Raw genomic sequence first — 24,500 nt, forward strand, 5'->3', positions numbered from 1 at the left:
ACAAAAAAACAGAAAACGAGAGGAGAGCGCTGCATTATAATTGAAATGGAAAAGAACAAGAAAACTGAACGGATACCCTACCCAGACAAACTTTCAAAAGCTGCTCACCCTGAGCAAGATTTTTGCAGTTATTAGCTGCAACAAAAACCAAGTAGATAAAAAAAACATCAACTTCTAAGTCGCACATACTGTAGTTTATAGTATATATATCCAAATTAGTTTTAAATGTAAGCATCTTAATTTTGGATTTAATTTGGAAGTTGACAAATTTGCTTCTCAATAATGTATCCTGCTCACTCGATCAGAACCACTTTATTTTAAGAACACTTTCATTACTTATTTTTTCTGTTTAAAATAGGAGAAGGAAAACCAAGCATTTGAATTATTTTATTTTTTTGGTTGGTCGATGTACAAAACACTCCAAATAGAGTTCTGTACCAGACCCTGACTGTTATAGCCCTATAAACAATTGAAAATGAGTGAGCTAATGCAGATGTGGCTGGGTTTACATCAAGTTTGTCAGGCTGTGCTGATCATAAGCGGCTCAACATCCCTGAACTTAACCAACATCACATTTGTGTCTGGCTGCTGTCGTCATCTTCCGCTTGGCTGCTGGGCTTCCTGTTGTTCCCGTTGCTGTGGCCTTCCCTCTGTGACTGTAACTGGTCAGAGAGCAGCACCTCCACGGTGTAGCTGACTCGTTTTGCCTGGAAGATGCTGTACGTGTTGTCAAACCTCAGCACATCTGGTTTTAGCAGAAAGTGAAGCATTTTATAAAAGAGAAGAGGACTTTATGTTGTGGAGACTTTAAAAAAAACAAAACGGATAAGCTACTCACAAACTCCTGGACGCTCACAGGTCAGAGATCCATCCTCTGGTACTAAGTGAGCGTTATACCGCTGGCTGGGAATTACTTCCTCCATTTCAGATGCCTTCTTCCACTCCCCCTTTTTCGTCTTAAGGAACACCCCGAAACCAATGTCTGCACCTTCACAAGCAAACTGCCACCTTAAAGAATCACAGATAAAACAGATTAATAAAAAATTGTTTTACTGTTATAGAGCCTGATATTATGACACATGCTGGATGAATGCCCAAAGAAAGGAAAGGGAAATAGGATTACAGCTTTCAGCTAATAAATTAGCAGTCTGTAGTCATAGTTTTGTGGTTCACTTAATATACTAAACATTGCATCTGTTTTTGTGTTTTATATTTTATGTGCAACCATGAATGAACCCTGGCCCCCCTCGCCCCACCCTGGCCCCTGGTAAATTTATCCTACAATCACCTCTGCTGTCATCATATCTTAACAACCCCTACTCAACCTTTTTTTTTATGACAAACAGTGCTGTAATATCAGACACTTTGCTGTCGCTGATCAGCGCTATGGCAGCCTTAGATGTGAGCAGCAATGGGAAAATAGTTCCTATAGGTTTCTTTAGCTGATTTCAAATAGTGCAAATTGTAGCTCTGACCTCCTATTTCTTCCCATTTGATGGAGTCAACAGTGAGAGCACTATCATGGATAAGAAAGGAACTTTGTATTACTGCATGAATCTGGACAGCTTTCATCCTTACGGAAGCCATTACATGACAAAAATGTAAATGGAGGATGTTGTTGAAAAGTGGGACAACAGGGTTTAGAAAAAGATCTACAAAAGTTACACAGACAAAGCAAACAGCTCAAGCATTTTGCTTCCTCTTCCTACCTCCTCCCTTACTTCCAGCACTATTCTGACAGCATTTATTAAAGTCACCACTGACGCACTTCTGCTTTGGAATTTGCCCGATTCGGGGATGATCCTCTAAGACCATTCTGGGTGCTCTTAAGTATTTAAAAGTGCAATTTGTCACTGTAATGATACCCCCTGATCAACAGTGGGACTGCAAATTGAGTTTCTTGAAGACAGGTTGCAACTGCTGCTCTGCTTTGTGAAAATCACAACTCAATTCCTTTTTTTAAATAACCAAATGATTTTAGCATCTTCAATTATGAAAAAAATGGGTTTTTATATTTCTAATAATCTAATAATCTTTGATAGTAGCGCACCCTTCTGCATGGAGACTGAAATGGAGAAACAGTTGTAACCCATGGAAGAAAAGGCAGAAGCAGAGCTGACTAAAAAACAAAAAAATCTGAGATCCACATAAACAGCAGTGGAAATTCATGTCCCCTCATTTTCAGAAATCAGATTGATTAAATCCAGGAAATGCATTTTGAGTGATACATCAACTTAATCTCTTGTCAAAACAATAACATTGTCAGAAGTAATCATTCAGCTGGTCTTGCTGCAAAAGGTTGAGCAGTTGGAAATAGTAGTTCCCCATTTTACATGGAAAATATTTATGTTTTCTTGGTTTGCATCAACAAAATGGAAGATTTGTCTTGTATTGCATATAAAACATAGGCCATTCAAACAGAGGTCATTTTAAACGTAGGCTTAATTGTCACACTGACCGGAGGACGCAGCCTGGGAACAAGATCTCATAGTCCAGTTGTTGGGAAGAACCTCGATTGACGGTCACACAGCATTCATAATCCACTTTGATATGATCCCGCACATAGTAGGAAGGAGGTACTGGGCCAACATGGTTGATCTGCATAAGAATCAGAAAAAGTCATAATACAGGTAATAAAAAACTTAAAGCTGAAGGTTAGAAGAAATCGAGGGAAAAGAGGCTTGACTTACGGTGCTGTCACATCTATGACCGCTTGTTATTGTTTTGCTCTTGTGCAAAACCTTCTTAATTAAATATTCAACAGCATATTACATAAAGCACAAAATGATTATCTGTTTTACATCTTTGTTTTTATTTATACACACAAACTTAAACCACAAAAACAGTAAATAATGCAATAAAATAACCTTAAAACTTACTACAACATAAGTACATGACTACAGGAATAAAAAGTGTTGTCTGGATATCACCATAGAGAAAAGGAAATAAAAAAAAAGAATCCCTCAAATGAAGGTTGTACATCTTAAAACACTTTCATGATGTAAGATTTGCACAATTCAAAAAGCTTTAAAAAAAAAAACTTACAAAATAGAGTTCATGGACATAATGATGGTGTTAGTTTTTGATTATCAAAATAAGTAAACATACTTTAATATAAAATAAATAATCACAGTGGATGTGGATAGTTTAGAAAAGATGGATGTAAATAAAAATAACAGAACCAATGCAAAGTTGTTGAAAAATGAATTAAGAGGCAGATATAAGATTGTTCTTCTTTCTGCTTTTTTTTCATGTTAGACCGATTGATTTGGAAATGTGAGTAGGGTTGTATATTTGTATTTTAAAGTATTTTTTTGAATGAAATAAATATGAAATGAACGAATGAATGAGTACTTATTCGCCTGAGCATTTCTTTTATAAAACTAAATAACTTTTAAATAACTTTTTTTAAGTTAAAAATGCCAATTTTGAGGGGGGGGTTCCGCAGTATCTTTAGTGTGGGAGAGATATTTAGCAAACATAATTTCCAATTTGTTGAATACTTCTTTAGTTATTAAAGAAATCTCTCAAGTAATATTCCGCTAATTTCTAAACCAATTTTCCGTACTATAAGCTGCTACTTTCTTCTCATGCTTGAAACCAGGGGTCTTCAACATTTTCCAGGCCAAGGACCCCCAAACTGATGGCAAGATGGAGCGGGGACCCCCTAATTATATATATTGTATGAAATTGTGTTATATCAAACTGGTCCTATAGTCACTCTATCACAGATGTAGTAATGTAACGAAAGTAATTTCTCCCTGAGATTATTAAAGTATTTCTCATTCTGATTCCTGGTTGATGGGACAGGTGTTTGTGGATGAAACGGGCTCCTGTGTGTCGCTAAATGTGTTCATTGATGACTGAAAGACATCTTTTGCCTCCATTATTCTGTTAACTACAGTGTGTTTAATTCATGATAAAGTTTATTTAAAGTGTATTTCAATTAGTGGAAAAAATTTCAGGGGGGGAATAAAAAAAATAAATAAAAAAGTCTAATTAACCAAAACTTTCGCGACCATCATGCAGTACCTCCGTGGATCCCCTAGGGGTCTATTGAAGACCTCTGCTTTAAACCCTGTGGTTTATAAGAAGGTGCTGCTTTTCTGTGGACTTTTCCTAACCGCCAGAGGAAGAAGTCACAGTTGGAAATAAAAGAATAAGGGCCTAACTTTCATTTAGCATGAGAACATGCTAGCAGCTAACCTGACAACAGCCAGATGCATGTCTCGCTCTGCCTAGCTTCACTAGGCGGAGCTAGACATGCATCTGGCTGTTGTCAGGTTAGCTAGCAGCAGCCACGACGGAGAACAAATGTGCTGAATTCACACATTTTTCCATTTATTTGCCTCATTAAAGCTGCCGAAAAGAAAAAAAAAAGACTGGGCTCAACTCAAGACTGGAGAGCTGAAATAAAGAGCTGACAAAGCCCCATCTTTCAAAAAAAGCTCTAACTGCCGTGAGCCAACAAGCTAACAGGAGCTAGATTTCTTCTTAATCCCTACTCCAGAGTATGTAGAGCTCCCCCTGCAGGATTGGTGGGAGACAGTTCAGTAGATGTTCATACTTATAGCCCAGTATGTTTTTTTTTTTTCTGTTTTTTCACACACACACACAAAAAAAAATTGTGGGCGCAGCTTATAGTGAGGTGCGCTCTATAGTTTGCAAAATACATAGGTGGTTTATTATCAAAGCAAATAAACTCTCTTATCCAGCTAGACTCAAAAAACACCAGTACTATCTCTGTCCGTTTTGAAAAAGACGTTTGGATTAGCACTTTTATTTCTGTCCCTTACTTATGCAGTTTAAAATCATTTATTAAATTACTTATTGCTTAAATGAAAAAAAAAAAAAACTTATTAAAAAGAGAGTAGTAAGAGAAAAATGGGCTCAACAATACCCTCTAGATTGTCTGTATTGTATATTAAAAGTCGAAATCCTGTCGCCGTAAACTACAATCCAATTCCACACATGGAAACACAAAATGTTGTCTATTATCATGTAATAACAATGTGAACAGCGGGGACTTCCCAAGCAAGCCAACACATTCCGATACACTGTGAAAACAAAACAATCAGCTAGCTAACTGGAGGAAAAGTTAAAGGAACAAGCAGAGAAAAAGCCCAAAGCATTTGGAGCCAGAGTTAACTTCTAGATTCTTGCATGCAGTCAAAATGAATTTGCCTCCTTGTGTTCTTCATTTGTCCTGGGCCCAATTTTTTATCTGAAGAAACAGTGACAAACACGGGTCAGTTTTCTAATCATCTCCTAGATTGGGACTCCTATAGCAGCTACCATTAGGTTGGCACTACTTTAGGCATGGGCCAGTTACAGTTTGAAAAGTTACTCTTTCCAAAAAGGTTTCTAAATTATTAATTATCACCTAACTTGAATTGCTCCACTATTAATATCAGTCTTTGCTGGACTTTTGTATCTCTGCTTCTTTCTGTTTGTCTGCTTCTGTCTCATTGAACCCCAGTCAACCTCGGCAGATGTTTACCACACTGAGCCTGGTTTTGCAAGAGATTTCTTCCCGTTAAAAGGTAGTTTTCCTCTCCACTGTCGCTACATGCATGGAGATAATTTTTGGTGGGGATGAGGGGGACATGTAATCTGCACTTTTTCAAACGTCCGTTTTGGTCCCCTGCATTTTTTACTGTCCAAAAGCAATATTACGCTACAGTGCACAGACAAGCTGAAGCCCGCCTCCCTGAGTTTAGACCGCCCACAAGCTCCTGACTGGCCCACAGTCTTATCTTGTGTGATTGGCTGTCACCGCTGTCACTCCTCAGAAGCTCACTATACAAACATTTGAGCTGATGGTCAAACATGTTGAAGTTAGTTATATTAAAAATACTTGCGTCCGTTAAAAGGAGGGATGTTTAGTACAATATGTGCCAGCTAGTACCCGCCTTCTATAATATGCTTTCAGCCAATCATAGCATCTAATTGTGACATTTCAGACGTGCACCAGTAATGACAGGTGGGACGTGTTTACTGAAATGTAGACGATTGTTGGATGTTTAGAAAAAGTGCATCTTTTTTCTCAATTTTTAAGCAAGAAATTGTCAGTATTTTAGCTAAAACAAAGTCAATTCCAGTATCTATAGGTGAGGCCCTTCTGACTGTCATCATTCCTACATGTCCCGCCCCCAAAAACATTGCTGTAATGTCATTGGTCCGATTCTCTGGTTGTTACAAGACGGACATATTAGTGGGGGTCTTTCAAGATGGATTTGTTCTGAGACTGAAAACTCAGATCTCATGACAATCCAGCTTGCAGCGCAAGGTTATCTGTCGATGACTTGTGTTGTGATTTGATGCTATATATAAACTGAACTGAATCACAAGTGTTGTATTTTTACTTAAAGTTATATATTGGGAATCATCTACCGGCCCATGCCTGTACTGCATCTGCTACTAATAATCTCTGATCTGCCAGGTTAAGTAATATGGAATGCTTTTGCTTTACCAACAAAGCCAGGCAGGACAGCAGTGGCATGAATTCAAACTGAATAATCCTGTAAAAAAAACATTTAGGAATAGCTTTTACTTTACCTTCCATGTGTGAAATATTATCCAAACATTAACTGACCAAGTATTACAGGAAATCCTGTTAGATTTATCTTCCCTTATGGGATATGACTGTATTCCTGTGTAGGAAAATCAATTTATTGTATTAGCTGCTTGGTCAAGACAGGTAAATCTGGTGGTTAAAAAGCGTCCATAAAAGTAATTTTGCAAGTCAAATGTGAACTCCCTATAACACATGAGCATACTGCATATTAGCCTGACAGTGTTTCACTAAAAGCAAAGCTGCAAGCTGCTATCAAACTACATGAGCAAATTATAAAAACATACAGTAAGATTCAATATTTCAGACAATAAGCAAATATCTAACAGTTCCAGAGAAGCCAATGTTAACTATTTCTGCGTCTACTTTCCTTAAGGGTTATTCCTTTCATCTTTTTAAATCTACTGCGGGGTGAATGGCTGTAGTTGGAATCGGACCTGTATCCAGTAACAACACATTGAGAAACAACAATTTCTCCTATTTTCCGATGCAATATCATACATAACATTGATACATATGACTGTTTGAATATTTTATAGTGCATGCTAAGTTAATGTTTGACAAGGAAGCCTTTTGTAAACATTCCGAGTTGGTATCTTCTCTCTGGGCTTATAAACATCTAAGCTTACAATAAGAAAGTCTGTTCTGCATAAATGAGTCAGCATTCCAGATATTTCTGTAAAAAAATGAGACCGTGCTCCAAACCAAAAAGCAAACCCTTACTGTAACTAATGGGGAGCTTAACCTTCAGTCTATTAAGTGTGCCTTGAGTGGTCAGTTAGAGTAAAAAGACTCAAAATAAGTTTTCTATTTACCGTTTTACTATAATTTACTATAATAAATTCTTTGACTATGCAGACATCCATGGACAAATAAATCTGACTAACGATTTCATGCCTTGTAATTAACGATTAAGATTTTTTTCACATTTTGTATCATATCCCTTCCACAGTCCAATGTGTTTTATGGGGATTTCATGTAACAGAACTACCAAAAGCTCAACATTATTGTGATTTCCCTTTCCTTCGTTACAATTATTTAAAAGTGTAATTTTTCCTTGGCATTGAGGTCTTAATACTGTAATCAAATCCAATGCAACCAGCTGCATTTAAAATTAGCTTATAAACCTTATCTCCATTCAGTATACATTCCTCGGTTATCTGAAGGCCTCAGAAGTCTTTTAGAGAAAATCGAAGAACAGGCGATGGTCAGGGTTGCAGTTGTGGAGAAGTTTTAAAGCAGGTTAGGTTATACAGCAATGTCCCAAACTTTGGAATCATCTAGAAAACTCAGTTATATCCATCATCTGGAGATGGAGAGAGGATAGGAATATTGCAGACAGACCAGGATGTGGCAGTCCTGCTAAAATGATAAAGACTAGGAAGGTTGTCGATTGAAGATACAAATAGTTGCGCACTTTACAAATCTGAGTCTTGCACAAATAAAGCAGATTATTGAGCTGTTGAAAGTAAGCCACTGGAAGTCCCTTAAAAAACTGTCAGAAGTCATACAGGGGACACAGAAAAAAATGTGTAACAAAGTGCTTTGGAGAAAAAGACTCAACATCAATTTTGGTCTCAAAATAAGAGCCAGAAATCGCACAAACTGAAAGAATCTACATATGGATAAATATGCTTTTCGCCAATTCTCATTTTAACTACTAAAGATTGATTCATATAACTAAGGACCGAGTTTAAAAAATGCATTATCTGCTGTCCTTAAGACACCATAACTACCATTACTTTATTAATTTGCTGTTAAATATTAATATATTAATAGAATCTATACATTGCAGAACTGCATCATCTTAAGGAACACCTTGCAACCAATGTCTGCACCTTCACAAGCAAACTGCCACCTTAAATAATCATAGATAAAAAAGATTGCTAGAGATTGCATAATAAAATATTGCTTTCACTGTTATAGATCCTGATATATGACACCAACTGGATGAATGCCCAGAGAAAGGAATGTTGCAGTAATTTTGAATTGGACCATCAGAGCCAATTAGCTTTATTCATGGATTTCACATTTGGGTAACAATTAAAAAATGTTTTCATTCCAGGAATCCAATTTGAGATCGGATCAGAAAGAACGGATTCTAAATCTTGAAAATCTGAGTTGAATCGATTCCTTAAATATGAATTTGATATTCTGCCCTACTTAAAATACATTAAAGCGGCTTTGCAGGTTGTGTCCCTCCTAAAAGATTTCTGCCTTATCTTTCTGCGTGCATGTCTGATTTCATTACAAATTCAATTACAAGTTGTGCAACATGTGACAAAAATTGATTGGATTCATATCAGCTGCATCTATCCCCACTTTCTGCTGTTTTTTTTTTTTTTTAGAAAATCTCTGTGTGCGTTGCAAAATAACTTATGCTCTTCTTATTATTAGTATTATTATTTTTTTGTCTTTTACAGCTGTTTGAACTGCAGAGGAGCAGAGTACACCAGTCAACCAAGGTCAAGATAACTTTACTGGTGTTAATGACGGCTATTTTATTGCAAGTGTGAATAAACATTGGCATTTAATCAAGATAAAAGAGTCACGAGGTAAAATCAAAGGTCCTAAAGGCTTAAATGCTCGAATTCGGAATGTGTTTAATAATAGGTTAGTAAAAAGAAAAGCTAGATTCTGGCAAACATCTCTGCTACACATAATATAGTTTTCCCAAGAAAAAATGGGATTAAGGGTCCTCTTGTTTATGCTTCCAAGGCTCTGAACTAAAAGGCCTAACAATGCTGGAATCTGTGATTTCTTATCGTTTTTATGTTATAGATACTTATCTTACCAACTTATCAGCCATTTCCTGCATGAAATAATCAGCACCAGTAGGTTTGCTGACTCACCCTGTTTCTGCAACGAGGATCGCCGTCAGGATCCGTCATCTTCCCCCCATAAATGGCCGGCAGCTCCTCTGCATCAATGTACTTCAGTAAAACCTCCTGCCAGTTTGCTGAATAAAACAGTAGGGCATGCCAATACAGTTACTGTGCACAAGCTAATAAAGGTGTACTTAACATAAACAAAAATGTTAAGTTTATTAAAATGATATGCATTCATATGAGCAGTGAGACAGAGTAGAAATTGACTGCACAGGAGTTTGACACTAAATCATGTTCTGATTTATGTAATCTGTTATATAAGTCTCTCCATGTGGTTGATCAATTTAACAGCAGTGTTTCTTGCAGCTAATTATAAAATGTTCCATAGATTTCTTATCAGTTATTGCCTCTTAAACCATTGTAATATTATCATTTAGTACATTGCTGTTGCTATGATCTTATTTTGAAATGTGCAGCTCTAAGCAGACGTGTTGATATCTCACCCCCGAGGATGTAGATCTTTTGCCGGGTGATCTCACTCAGAAAATGCTTGACAAGGTTATAGGCCACAGGAAACAGTTTAGGAGCTAAAGGAGGAGACAAAGTAACATAAGAAATATGTTGCAGTTAGAAATATGCACTCAATAAATAAATGTAATTAACTGGGAGACTGTTTGAATACAATCTGGATTTTCAAATTGCCTATGAGGTCATTAAAACATTAATCTCCAAATATGGTATATTTTTGTACATATTTTACAGTTGGATGTTTTTTTTTCAAAAATATGAAAACATAAATTGGGCATATTAAATACATTTTAGCAATTGGAACATTTATTTTATATTTACCCTTTATAACAAATAGCCTCTTCAGCCCCTCTGGGTAGTTATCCTCAAACATCTGCAGGATCTAGTGGGGAAAAGAAGAGCAGAGATGTTAATAAAGCTGTTATTGTAAGAGATTATTTTATGCATCTGATTTAGAGTTATACCTCTCCATATGTTTCTATTGCAGGTTTCCACAAGTGTTTCAGTCCCAGACCTTCAACATCATAGATCATGGTGATTGACTCGATATTCCTGCCCAGCTAAAAAAAAAAGAACAAAAAAAAACTTCAATAATTTGAAGAAATTATTGAATAAAGCTGTAATTTAACATAATCTGGCAACATTTTCATAATCGATAAAGAAAAATTAACACAGAATACATCTCTGTTAACATTATTGATAAGAGTTTGTACCAAAGAGATATGACTTTTTTTTAAACTTGACAGCAGAACATAAAGTGGCTTGCTAAAGTATTTGAACAATAGAGGCATACCCCAAGCAACTTGCTGGTGTAATTGCAGCCAAAGGTGGCGCTACAAAGTATTAACTCAAGGGGGTGATCTTTTTGGACACCCAAATTTTTGTTTTTATTTATTTTGTTTGTTAAAAAAGTTTAAAATATCCAAATAAATTTGTTCCACTTCACAATTGTGCCCAACCTGTTGATTCTTCACAAAAAATAACAATGTTATATTTTATATGTTTGAAGCCTGAAATGTGGTAAAAGGTTGAAAAGTTCAAGGGGGCTGAATACTTTCAGAAGGCACCTAAATAGCAGCCGGTTGTAGCATCAGTAGACATTTACTGTCTGGATAAAAACAGTATTTTAATATAAAAGTGCTTTTTTGGATTTACATCATTTAAGTGTCAAAATGATTTTGCCAAAATGTCCCTTTTTTGGCATCATAGAGAAAATAAAACTGTTAATTGGTGTTCAGCTGATAAAGCAAAACAACAATAAAACAATAAAATGCTTTACCTGAATCATCTTATTTCACATATTTTTCCAGTTAAAATTTGGACAGTAAAAATCACAATCAATCATCATAATTTAGCGACTTAGAGAAGAGCTGCATTCCTGCTGGGTAGGGCTCAGCAGTTATGTCCTTGGCAGGATTAGCACTCTGTACTCAAATATATTATGAAATACAGCTCATTTTCAGTGCTCCCAACTGAATGGTTATGAAGAAAGCTTTCACTCCATGTCTGCCTCTTCGGTTTAGTTTTGTATAATGCAGGCAATGGCGTAGCCAACATCATACCATAGGATAGACACAATGAGTGTTGTATGTAAGAAGATACAATAATTCATCCGTTATTCCTGAAGTTTAACCAAAAGCATGCATCATTTTCTCTCGTTTACTATTGTTCCTCTGTTTATTCTGGCTCCTACACTGGAAAAACGATCTAGAAATAAATTTTGCCAATGGAATGAGTAGTTATACTCTTAAAATAAGATAATTAGATAATATGCACTTGATATAACACATTACTTGAAATAATTTCCTTATTTTAGGTGTAAATGGTCTTGCTCCCTTGGCAAAATGTCTATTTACCTCCTCAATCAAAGAACAAATGCAGTTATTTTAAGAAAAATTGTTTTGATTATTTCCAGTGTAGAGGAGGGAACTTATCTTTAGGTGGTAATTATTACTCATCTTATAGTCTCATGGTAACCTTGGTTAGACCAATACAACTTCTGTCTATCCATACTGTTTGTACAGGGCCTTGGACACATTCTTGCACCAAACATTTAGTGAGATTACAAACACAGACTGTATTTTGTTACTGAAGTGGAATAATAATAATATACATTAGAGTGGGTTAGAAGTAGGTTAGAAAACAAGAAGAATCGTAAAAAATAAATAAATAAATGAATAGACTAGTAGGCCTGCAATATCTGTGGTAGACAGTACAGCAGAGGTAACCAACATGGCCCTCAAGGACCACATTGGGTAAAAGTGAACTAAGGTTGAAGTTTTTTTTTTTATTTAGAGCGCATTTTATCATATCATTAAGCATTTCAATGAAAATATCTAAAAGCAAATTAAAAATGAAAAGAAACAAAAGAAATATGTTTATTAACTATCAAGTTTAGGTGAATGCCGACTCCTACGGCTCATAGGTCAGTATTGGTAGCCTGTCCTATGACTCAGAACCCATGAAGTAGCCCTTAGCCTTAGAAAGGTTGGTAACCCCTGCTGTAAAGTCTAGCCTATAGGGAAGATGACTAAAAGAAAGATTGTTGAAATTCTTTACAAGTCTAACTAATTTTATGATGAGATGATACAATTGGCTAATATCCCAAAGCTGGGATATACAATTCCTCCATGTGGGTCTTCCCAGGGATCTCCTCCTGGTGGGACGTTCCCAGGAGGCATCCCAGTCAGAAGCCTCCTGGGGACGTAAGCCATTCTTCCTAAAACTACACAACACCTAAAACCCAACATCCCAGTTAAACTTTGTAATAACAGCAAATGCAGGACGGGCCAAGGAAGCTACTCAGAGTTGATATAGAGATGGATGGAAGTAAAAACACCCCAAAGCTGCTGAAAACTGCCAGACTGGGGCAGAGGTTCACCATCCTTCTAAATGCACCAAAATGGTAGAAAAAACACAAAAGGTTTTCTACATTCCTCTAACAGCTGCTAATCTGTCTTGATCAAATCAAAAGTTAGTAAAAAAAAAACCAACAACATTAAATTCTGATTGTGTCTACATTTTATCAGTTTCTGTATTTTTTCATATTAAAAGATTGTGGATGAGAAAACATTTCCGCCAAACGTTTGCCCCAGCCCACACTGCAAAAAAAAGGAATCTAAATAAGTAATTTTTCTTAAAATGAGTGCATTTCTTTGTGAATTGAGGAGATAAGTGAGACACTTTGCCGATGGAATAAGACAACTAATATTTAAAGTAAGAAAAAACAAATGCATTGTCTTATTTCCAATGCATAATATTTAATTATCTTATTCTAAAAGTAAAAACACTCAGTCTATTAGCAAATAATCATATTTACCTGCTCAAATTAAGGGTAAATAAATCTAATTTAAGAAATTCTGACTTATTTCTAGATCTTTTTTTTTTTTAGTGCAGGTCCACACTGCCCCACTTACTCTCTCTGACTGGAGGTTACATTCCTTCTGCAGCATCTCACAGTCTCTGATCTTGGACTTAATGAAGTCCTGCTTGGAAGCGGACAGGAAGAGACCTTTGGGATCCACGGGTCCAATCACGTCGTACCAAACAGGGCTCCCCTCACGGTCATATCCACACATCCCTCCTGAGAGATACTTCTCTATCACCTACAAGGGGAAGCCATTCCTATTAATCCAAAGTTGTTGTTTTTTTGAGTATCTTGTTCTCATAGTTGTTTTTTGATTTACCTCTGGTGGGCACCAGTCAGTGGTTATCGTGTCTACTTTCATGTGTTTCCTGAACTCCAGATGCTGAAAGGGAAGATTTGTGTTTAGTTGAGACATAACGTTAGGGCGGAGGATGTTAAGGTGTTCGGTATCCTGGTGGAGGCCGATTAACTGTTAATGATGCAACCGTTAATCTTAACCTGCCATAAGTACTTGTTTAATCTTGGCTGCGTCTTATCTCCCTCAGATTCTTCTGATGACTCAGTCTGCCCTCTGCGAACCTTCACCCCTGCTACTCCTCTATAATCTACAGCCACACCTGCACTGATGTATTAAACAGTCTGAGCTAGAGCCAAGTGCACCTCCATACATGCCTTTCATTAAAAGAAATCCCATCCAGCTGTACTTAGCTCCTTAGATAATATTTACTCGTGTGATTGCCTGCAGCTGTGAGCTCATTTATAAGGCCTGCCTGCACAGGTTAGGTCTGTTACCTTTCGCAGCATTGCCTCAGACTTCTGAACATTGAAGTTTCGCGCTGAAAAAGAAGAGGCAGTTATTAATTCAAGCAGATGTTATTGATTTAAAAGGTGTTAATACATCAGATTAGCAAAAGAAGTTAAATTTACTTTAAAAAGTAAATTCAACAGATAATTGCTACCAGAAAACATTTTTTTTTTCTCAGATTTCCTATATAATCTAGAAAAAGCATAAAATGTTTCCAGCTTCTATTTTCTATTGACAATTAAAACAAGGCAAACATTTTTAAGACTTTATTTGTTCTGTTGTCATACATGGTAACCTATCAATCATACACTTGTTGATATTTATCCACATGCCATCTGTTTTTTCCTAACATGTGCCTTTACTTTGTTTATCTATTATAGTTTTAACTTCTATTTAACACTTCCATTTAATTTAAACGTCTTCCTTTCTCTTATCCTGTCTATCTATTTGTCTCCTTCCTCCTGGGGCTTCTCAGACTTCCTGTGGTTCGTCATTCATTTTATTAAACTTTCTCTAATTTGTTTATTAAATTCTTAAATGTCTTCCTTCCTTCCTTCCTTCCTTCCTTCCTTCCTTCCTTCCTTCCTTCCTTCCTTCCTTCCTTCCTTCCTTCCTTCCTTCCTTCCTTCCTTCCTTCCTTCCTTCCTCCCTCCCTCCGGCCCAGCCGTAAATACAAAGAATTAGTTTTTTCTTATAATGAATGTAAGAGAACTAAGTCCAAAAAAAAATGTGAAAATTGTTTAGCTGCCACAATTGTGCACTTCCTTTTCAGTCCAAAACATAAAACTACAGAAAGTGGTTCAAGATTTAAGCGGTACAAACCCATCTGCAACCAACTGCTCTGCTTTCCTAACACAAAATAAGGAGACCCAATTAAATCTTTAAAAAACAATGTAAATAGATGAGTGTACATGATTCTAGACATGAGCACTTACGCTTGACTGTAGACACTGTTTCAATTGATCCTACCAGATCCACGCTGTGTTACTTTCAGCCTGTGTCTTTGATGTCAATACTAATGCTTCTATAACCAGCAATCACTCGTGCTATAATTTACCAAACTCAGTAACTGAAAATATATAAACACTGATTAGTCCCCAACAAGTGACAGAATAACACTCATTATCTTCTAATCATGGCACCTGCTGGTGGGTGGAATATATTAGGCAGAGAGTGAACCTTTTGTCCTAAAATCTAATGCAAGAAGAAGGGGAAATGAATGAGCATGGATGAGTCTCTAGAGCAGGATGTAAACAACTGTAAAATTGTTGTTATGGTGTTGGAAATGTGTATCTTGAGTTGCTGAAGCAGTGAATACTGGTTCTGATAGAAGAGCATCAGAACTTACAGTGCATCACAGTTTGCATGGCTGCAGACCAGGCAGGGTGCAGAGACCTGTCCATCAGAGCTGGACCACAGAGCAATGTGGATCTGCTCTGGTGATTCATGTTTTGTATTAAATAAACAGCGATGCATGTGGTTCGCTAACCTGTGGAGAACATGGCACCGGGATGCATTATGGAAAAAACAAAAGCTTGCTAGGGCCACAACATGAAATGTTCTACTGGATCCTGTCATCCTACCTACCGAGACGTTGCAAATTAGAATCTCTGAACAAATGGAGAAAACATTTTCACTAATTGCATCTTACAGAATCTGAAATAGGAGTAGAATAATTCAGGCCAGGTTTATTCTGAGGTGTTCCAAATAGAAAAAGAGAACTGAGAATCTTCATCTTACAGATAAATATTTCAAAAACTTTGCTGTACGATTTATAAATAACTATTTTACAACACTGTTACAAAATTTAGCGGCTGAGCTGAGGGGACAGTTGGCTGTCTAATACTTTCTATAAGCTGATTAACTCTGCAGCTGACAGACTGGCAGCATGGCAGTGCTGTGGCTATGACGTGAAATAAACAGTTTATTCTGGCCCTGGATTATGCTCCATTCACCGTTCCACCTTTGCACATCAATGTCACCGGAACAGAGCCTCGAAACTGAAAAGTCAAGGTGTTAACTCAGCTATTCTTTAGTCTTAATCATATAACAAGCATTGAGCTCACCGTTAGAAACAGCACAAATTTATTAAAGAGAGAGTTGATTTGTTCTGACATTTTCCAATAAAAATATTAAGGCTTTCATAAGGTTATACTAAAGTCCTTAATGTTGCTAATATATGGTGCAAAATTTTTCCGCTTATCTAATGAATCAAAAACTATTTTGTACAAATTTTACGGTCCATGAAAGGGAGAAGTAAACTTCCAGTATCAGCTAAATGTGACTGAGTGGACAGTGGAGGTGCTCAAAAGAGGAACCGCTCTTTATTGAACTGCTGACACAGATGTATGAAGATGATTACAGAGTCAACTGGTGTTTCACCAGCTGTTTATCTATGAAGGAGGAGTTTTTGAAAAATAAATGTCAAGTTATTATATACAGCTAAGGAAAAAACAAGGTTGGTTAAGTGCTATAAAACAGCTACCTTTTGACCACGTTTAAACTCTAAAACAACCCAGGTGGGGGTTTTTTCTAAGGTTAACCTCAGAAGAGAAGCAAAGAGGTTAATTTATTCCTTACATAACTAAAAGGATGGTAAACTACTTAAAAGAGAACATTTACCTATCAAAGAACTAAAGAAACATGCCTGTCTACCATTTAAAGTCACACAGATGCATGGGGCGTCATGCATCTGTAGATAGTGAAATGATCCAATCTTTGGTAAAACTAGAAGCCCGTAGTCGACTGTAAAACAAGCCCTAACCATTACCCTCACACCACAATACAAGATCTGCTAGGTTTTCTCTATTCAGTATGTGATGTAACTCATCCAAGCTAGCTATACCTGATCATGGGAATATGTTGACTGCAGCTATTAAACACATTACTGGCATAATACACTTGTCCCTGATAAACAGTGGGCAGCTGAATTTAGAAGCAGCTGAAAAACAGTGAAGGAGAGACTGGTCAATCCTCGCTACAGAGGAAGCTGCAAGATAGAAAAGATAAAAGCATGAAGAACCATTTTAAAGAGATCATGACAAAGATAGAACTTAACTTTACTCATTAGCCTCAGATGATTAAAAACTGGACTGGATCGCTTTTACAGACCCATCTGTCAAATTTGAAATTATGACAATAAAACACCCAGAATAGCTACTAATATGACAAGATGATGAATCAAAATCCTGCCAGAATGTAATAATCTCTTTTTTTTTTTCATTTAAGCAGATGACATTCAGCATTACACATTATTTAAAATACTGTAAACAATCAGGCATTAGTCTACCTTCTCATTAGTTAGTGAAAATATGACCATAAATCACCTACAGTTTACAGACACAGCTTTGCCTGCTTCCAGTAATCTACAGGATTGTTTTAAGGTACTTAAAGGGCTGGCTCTTCCCTATCTGCTTCATTATTAGACACCAACCCTGAGATTCCGGTGCCATTAAATAGGCAAGGCAAGGCAAGTTTATTTGTAAAGCACATTTCATGTACAGAACAATTCAAAGTGCTTTACATAAAACATTATAAGCAAAAGGGAAGGAAAACAATTAAAAACAATTAAAAGCGTGATTCAAAATTAAAAACATTTAAGAAAAAAAAGAGAGAATACAGAGACGGGCGAATTTTAACTTTTGAATAAAATCTACGTAAATGCAGCTGAGAACAGGTGGGTCTTCAGCCTGGATTTAAATAAACTAAGTGTTTCAGCTAATCTGAGACTAAATATGGATGTTAACTTTTCTTTGCAACATATCCGCATTTGTTGCAACATATCCGCATTTGTTGAGACATTCAAGCAGGAAAATCCATACATCACTGTAGGGAAATTGTTATGGCAGCAAGAAAAAGGTTATTAAAGTTAGCATATTTAGCCTGGTAATGTAAGGTTAACCGAATCCACTGTTATGAGCTATAATGGAAAGACAATTGGCGTGTATTTGGACAAAAAAAATAAAAATAAAAAATAAAAAACAGAAAGGGTATGATTCTCTCTGAAAAGGGTATGATTAAAGTGCCACACAGTTTAACTGACCAAAACCATTTTTATATGTTGTCTTGTTTTTTTTTCTTTTCGGTGGCCAAAAATCAAAACATCCAGAAAAATCAATGGTCTATCTGGCATTTTTCTGAAGTTATAAGGTGAATATTTTGAGTTTTGTAACTAAAAACCTTATAAAAGTAAGAATCTTAAAACAATTTTAATGTCAGCAGCTGTTTCTGATTTTATTTAAAGAAAACAGGCAGGATCATATCAACAGCATAGGCTAGGTTAAATCATAATCAAAGTGAACCAGCACCAGCAGATGACATGAAGCTTCAAATCATTACAGACTATGAAAGCATGAAACTTAACTTCAGTCAACATGGATTCTCTCCGAATCCTCTCATGTTCTGGCTCTGGGAACTTGACGCCTTAATGCTACTTAGCAACAACCATCCCTTCTCTTTAGTAGGACACATCTGCTGTGGTTCAGGAAATGCTTCACAAAAAATTCCCATAAAATGTGTCCTGCATGTGCCTGCATGGTGCCATCTCCCAAAAGCCTTGAAAATACTTACTTTGTAAGTGGACCAGTGGTAAATCAGCAGTCTATGAATTAGTGGAACATTGCATGGCCATAACTTACTATTTCTCTATTAAAAATAACTTCATTAGTTTTACATGTCTAATCTTCTTGAAAACTGCATTCAGATGTCCCAGGCTGAGCACTACATGCGGTATTCCTGGTATCTTTGTGGAATTTTAACCAAATCTTGTCACAAATATTTTATCAAGCACAAGGAATTTGTATAAAGTTAAAGAAAAAAAAGTGAAAAATGTTTCTCCTTTAGGCCTTTGATTGTGCTATGTGGTTAAACTTCAAATTATTGAATTATTAGTCAGAATAAGGACATCAAATCTTATTTTAAAGCTACTTAAATGGTAAATTGTGGTAAACTTTCTATTCATGCAAGGGTAACAGAACTTTAACTGTTTGGGGCATTCATCACAGTAAACAAAGCTTTATTGTTTGTGTTTGAAGCTGGAACACTTAGGTTCCCAAAGGCAAAAATTGACATTTCATAACTGGTACATTCATTTAGTAAAGCTTAATTAGGAGAACAAAGAACCCTCAATGCTGCCAGAGTTCTTGGTAGGAAACTATTTCTTAATATCTTCAAAATCCTGGTCATTTAAACCCAGCAGAGCACTAGAAACAGCAGCAGTATCCTGCAGCTATTGTACTCTCTTAATGCGATTAACTCTGGATTAGATTGATAAACAGACTGTTGGAGCTCTGCTGCTGAATTGATCAGAGCAGGACTGGTCCCATTTCCTCTCATACATAGAATAAACCACAGGAAAATTAGACACTATAGTTCATTTAGCAGTCGCTTCAGCATCAAGTTCTGCAAAATCTCTTTAAGTGTGTGTGTTGCATCACGTCGTTTTAAGTGGTAAACCCCTACAGCTTCTGCTTAAAGCTAAAATGTGATGACACAGATTTATTTTACGGTACGGGAACGGTTCCCGAGAACAAAAGCAAATATCCAACCACAGAACAGAGGGAAATCTTACTTAAATAAGTTTCATTTAACAAAAAAAAAGGGAAGAGTTGTGTATAAACGTACCTCGGAGCCAGCGTAACAGGAAGTGGTCATGCTGTGCTGGGAGTTGAGGAAGAATGTCTTGTATCTTCGATCGAAACTAAACCAGAGAAAACCAGAAGCCCACATAAGTTCAGCCCGAAAGTTTAAGCGAAAATTCTGGGGTTACAGTTACTTTTTTAGACCTTACTTGTCTTTTTTTTTTTTTTTGCTTTAATTTGCACTGTACTTTACAAACTCCCCAGTTTCATATTACATATACACATGTTTTACTGAAGCAGGAAAGCAGAGGGGCCCTTATGTTATCATGTTTCCAACAACACCTTTCAACCGCCAATAATATCACCATAAAAACACCATTTTCAGCTATGTTAAATGGTTCATTAAAATTAACTCATAGTGGAAATATACAATAATTATCATAAAATTTAAATTATTTCCAATTATTCTATTTACTTATATATTAGTTCAAACTGTTAACAGTTGAGGAGCCCAAATGGGGTTTTTTTTTTTTTAATCTCTTATCATTAGGGTGTCTTGTTTGCTTTTTAAGTGTTCAAAAAGTTTAATACGGTTTATTTTATAAATAAAACAGAGAGCAAATGCCTTTAAAAATTCTTTATGAAAGAGTTTTGTTTGTTTGGTATTTCTAAATGTTTTCTTTTGGCTGCTATATCCCCTTTAATCTCTGATTATGTCTTTTATCTTTGATTATTGTGTGTTATAACACAAACAGATAACTTATTACAAATCAAAAATATGCAAAGATTAAACAGAAATCAGAATCTATGATTCACCAACCTCCCTAAATGATGGATTATTTTAGTTCCTAGAAACCAGCCAACGTAAACATAAATCCATCAGTTTAACTCCACTAATTCCATGTTAGGTCATGGAGGTTCCAGGCTTAGATAGAAGAGCCAGATGTTTTCTTTTTAATCTAACATTTTCCAGGTTGCTTTCTAGCTGGACGGTTTTATCCTAACTTGGCACTTAATTATTACCACCTGTATAATTGCTTAATTAATACAGAAATTCCTATGGCATGATTTGAATTGTTTCAGTCCTTTAGATGAGGTGAAAACAAATAGCTGAGGTTGAAACTGAAAATCAGAATGAGTGGAAAATAAAACTTAGAAGCATGATACAAGATACTGCTAATCCACTGTGGTTTTAAACCACAACTGCCTGTCAGGTTTACAAGGAATTTTCAAAAAACTGTATAAATATCCAATGATAAGCAACTTTGAGAATGAAAATACACTTTAAAGACACAGGAAGAGGTGAATCAGTTGACTGGTTTGAGATGATAGAAAAGCAACAGTAGCTTCAACAATGATGGCAGCAAAGGTGTGCAGAAAACCAGCATCAGCATAAACCTTAAATTAGAGGGCAGAGGGCAGCAGAAGGCCAAGCCGATGCTGCGGTCCAAGCTCACCAGAACTGGAATTTCAACTACAAATATCAGATTATAACTTTTGGCAAAAACAGTGTATCTATGTTACACTTTTTCTAACTTTGCAACCAATTGACAACTACATTGTCCTTCCCTTTGTGACTAAAGTGTACTGTTTCTACTTCCAGCAGGATAATGCTCTGAGCTATAAAGCTCAAATAACATCAAACGGGTTCCTTCAACATGACAATGAGTTCACTGCAATAGAAAAGGTCTAAATAGTCATCAGACCCTAACCACAGAAGCACCTAAGGGCTGTGGTGTCACGGTAGATTTCTATCATGACTGCAACAAATAAAAGATATGCATCTGAGCAGAACCTCTACAGAAAGCAAAGTAAGTAAAGCATAGACATTACTCTTCAAATGTCTGTTTTTTTTTTTTTTTTTCAGGACTGGCCTTTTGGGCTGAGTCTGCCATTGAAGTTTGAACACTGGCTGAACTGATAAAGTCCATCACACACGTACCTCCACTAACCTGTAACAAAGGTCTGACAGGTGTTGCTACATGCTGCAGCTCTATCGTGTATCTATAGTCTCCATTAGAAAAGCTTCATTCAGAAAACCTCAAGATTATAATAAGTTAAGAATGTTAAATGGTTTTAGAGCAGTTTGTTATAAAGTACTTTATTTCCCTTTTTTTTTTTTTTTCCGGCTCTTAGAACGAGTCTTCAGTTTTCCTCTTTTGTCAAACCAAAACAACAAAACTCCATGTTTTCTTCAGGATAGACCAAAATGAAGGTTTGACTTCTTGTCAGGTGGAAGAAGACTGCCATGTTTATTCAAATTGATTTGTACAAAAAAATGGAAAGTTGTGTCCAGCCCCCTTTACTCTGACACCTCTAAATGCAATCCAGTAACAAACAACAGGTTGTGGAGAAAGGTATGGAGACAGTAAAAGCTGGGTTGGGTTATATAACAGTATCATATCCTTTGATCGGGCTCTGTTTAATCTAAAATCTGAAAATGAAAACAGAATGTCACAACTGCAAGAGCCAAACTGATGCAGCCGGCACAGAGTGCATCAGAGCAAGGAGCAGCCAACACCAAAGGTAGCTTTGGAGGAGCTGCAGGGATGGACTGCTGGGGTGGGAAATCCTTCAATTAATTTACTTTTGGTTCACTCCTAAAATCTGGCCTCCATTGATGGGTAATTAAGGAGAAAGTGACTACTTTACAAAAACAGTAACAAAAAAAATCCTCCATTGAAGTATGCATTTTTGTATATCCTTTTTTATATCATATTCTGTATATTGGCACAGCGTTCACATGTGAAAACACGGTAGAGGCAGCATCATACTTGATACTTTTCTAGCAGGACAGGGTAATGTGAGCCTTTGGTTTTTAGGTTTTAGGTTTCTGTACTTAAACACATCTGATTTGGATGATTCCGGTTCAGCTAAAGCTTGTAATCTGCTATCAGTTGAAATCTTCTAATGGATTTGTCAAAGTCTAGATAAATATCTGATGGGGAATCTGTAGCTGGACAGTGATTGTCCCACCTTCCCATCTTTCTCCTCCAAGGTCGAATCCTCTACCAGAGGCCTGCAAGCTTGAGGGTTCTGCTCAGTATCTTTGCTGATGTCTGATGTATTTCCAGGGATCTGCTGTAACCATTCCACCAGTTTGGGGGTCACAACCCGAGGGCCCCAATGAACACGGGTACCACTGATGCCTTGACCATCCATGTTTTCTCCAGCTCTTTTCTAAGCCCCTGGTATTGCTCTAGTTTTTCATATTCTTTTTTTCCCTAATGTTGTAGTCACTTAGTATTGCCATGTCAACCACAACGGCTTTCCTCCGGTTGGTTTGCCATTACCCTTCGGTCCGTCTTAATCTGTAAGTCCCACAGGATCTTTGCCTGATCATTCGCTACCATCTTTGGAGGTGTATCCAACTTTGACCTTGGGGTTTCCATTCCATACTCTGCAGAGATGTTCCTGTACACTATTTCAGCCACTTGGTTATGGTGCTACATGTAAGCTTTCCCCGCCAGCATATATATATATATATATATATATATATATATATATATATATATATATATATATATATATATATATATATATATATATATATATAATTTCTTTCATTTCTAGCCATGCTCACTGGCATGGCTAGAAATGAAATAAATTATATGCATGTCCCAAACACATTGCAGCTGTGATTGAATACCACATCTATCTTTTCCCTTCCTAGAAAAACATTTTCAATAAGCAAAATTGTTAAAATGAGTTTTGGATTCTGACAAAATGAGACAAGAAATGAATCTAATCCACAAACTGCTCTCACATATGAGTCTCTGATCGGATGTTGTAATTAAAACCCTTCCTTTCCCCCCTTTTTTTTCTACAATGGCTGCCTAATAGCCGATGCATTCTGCGATGTCATCCTATTATAAAGCCTTCCTTTCTGGAAACCGGAATGATGAAAACAATTAGAACTCTGTAAAACTAAGAGCACAACAGTGCATCTGTGCAGGTAAGCTTTCCCATTAGACCACCTGAATGTTATTAATTAAAACAAGCAAGTAATTAAAACATATATGTAAACATTATGAGTTTCTTATAGTTTTTTTTTATTATTATTATTTCTAATAAAACTTACTTGTTCCAGCGCCTCAGTCTGCTTAGGACTGAGATCTCCAACTCTTCCGCTCATGTCTGAGACCTAAAGCTGCCTGACAGACAGACAGGCTGCGCTTCTTCACTCAAATCCACCAACACACGCAGTTCACCAGCAGCAGGCAGGCAACGCTTCCTGATGCTCATGTGAGGCTATAGATTCCTGTTAACTCCCGCTGACCGCGGCCTGCAGATAGAAAATAAAGCAACAGAGGAGGAAAAAATGTAAACACCGCTCTGTCAGACGCTCATAGCCCGCTGCAGGACCGCTTCAACTGTCTGACTCTGCCAAAGATCTGCGAGAGGACAGGAGGAGTCACTCCGCACTGGAAGGAGGATCCGCCTCTATGGGGGTCTAAACGTGAAAAAAACTCTTATTTAGGTCAACATGTAATACGCTTTTAAAAATAATTATATTCTTTTGTGCACGTCATCGTGACAAAACGCTAAGGCAAAACAAATCAGACAGAAAGTAAAAACTGTAGGGTACAAATTAAAGATTCTGACCTCATTAAAGAGAGAACTTTAAAAATCGAGTGACTAGCTTCCTAAACCTGCCATGAAGATTTTGCTCAAACTAAATGATTAACAAAGCTAAATCTATAACCTCTATTGGGCACTAATTATAGTTTTTACTTTGGTGTAAAATGAAAAATGATATTAATCAGACCTGAGTAGCAAGACTTTGAGTGAGCCATTGAAAAGTTCTGATAAAGTAAGT

General features: G+C 36.6%; 1 protein-coding gene across 1 annotated transcript; it reads right to left on the bottom strand.

Moving 5' to 3' along the window:
- Positions 1–109: 109 nt before the first annotated feature.
- LOC119785429 (SEC14-like protein 2) lies at positions 110–24,080 on the bottom strand. Its single transcript, XM_038288111.1, has 12 exons — positions 23,763–24,080; positions 19,725–19,800; positions 14,090–14,133; positions 13,617–13,679; positions 13,347–13,535; positions 10,395–10,490; positions 10,252–10,312; positions 9,906–9,989; positions 9,427–9,533; positions 2,459–2,598; positions 839–1,008; positions 110–745 (listed from the first exon to the last, which is right to left on the bottom strand). Exons 1-12 carry the CDS (start codon positions 23,814–23,816, stop codon positions 570–572), a joined length of 1,260 nt encoding a protein of 419 aa, XP_038144039.1. The 5' UTR covers positions 23,817–24,080; the 3' UTR covers positions 110–569.
- Between the last annotated feature and the right edge of the window lie 420 nt (positions 24,081–24,500).

Source organism: Cyprinodon tularosa, unplaced genomic scaffold, assembly GCF_016077235.1.
Source record: "Cyprinodon tularosa strain WSP-4 unplaced genomic scaffold, ASM1607723v1 ctg249, whole genome shotgun sequence".
Taxonomy (NCBI): Eukaryota; Metazoa; Chordata; class Actinopteri; order Cyprinodontiformes; family Cyprinodontidae; genus Cyprinodon; species Cyprinodon tularosa.

Bases quoted from the DNA above. Each gene is read 5' to 3' on its own strand.
- LOC119785429 (XM_038288111.1), bottom strand. From the start codon at position 23,816: ATGAGCGGAAGAGTTGGAGATCTCAGTCCTAAGCAGACTGAGGCGCTG. The intron at 13,680-14,089 runs GTAACAGACCTA...CTTCCCTTTCAG, and splicing joins CTGAGGCAATGCTGCGAAAG to CATCTGGAGTTCAGGAAACA. The intron at 10,313-10,394 runs GTATAACTCTAA...TTTCCCCACTAG, and splicing joins CAATAGAAACATATGGAGAG to ATCCTGCAGATGTTTGAGGA.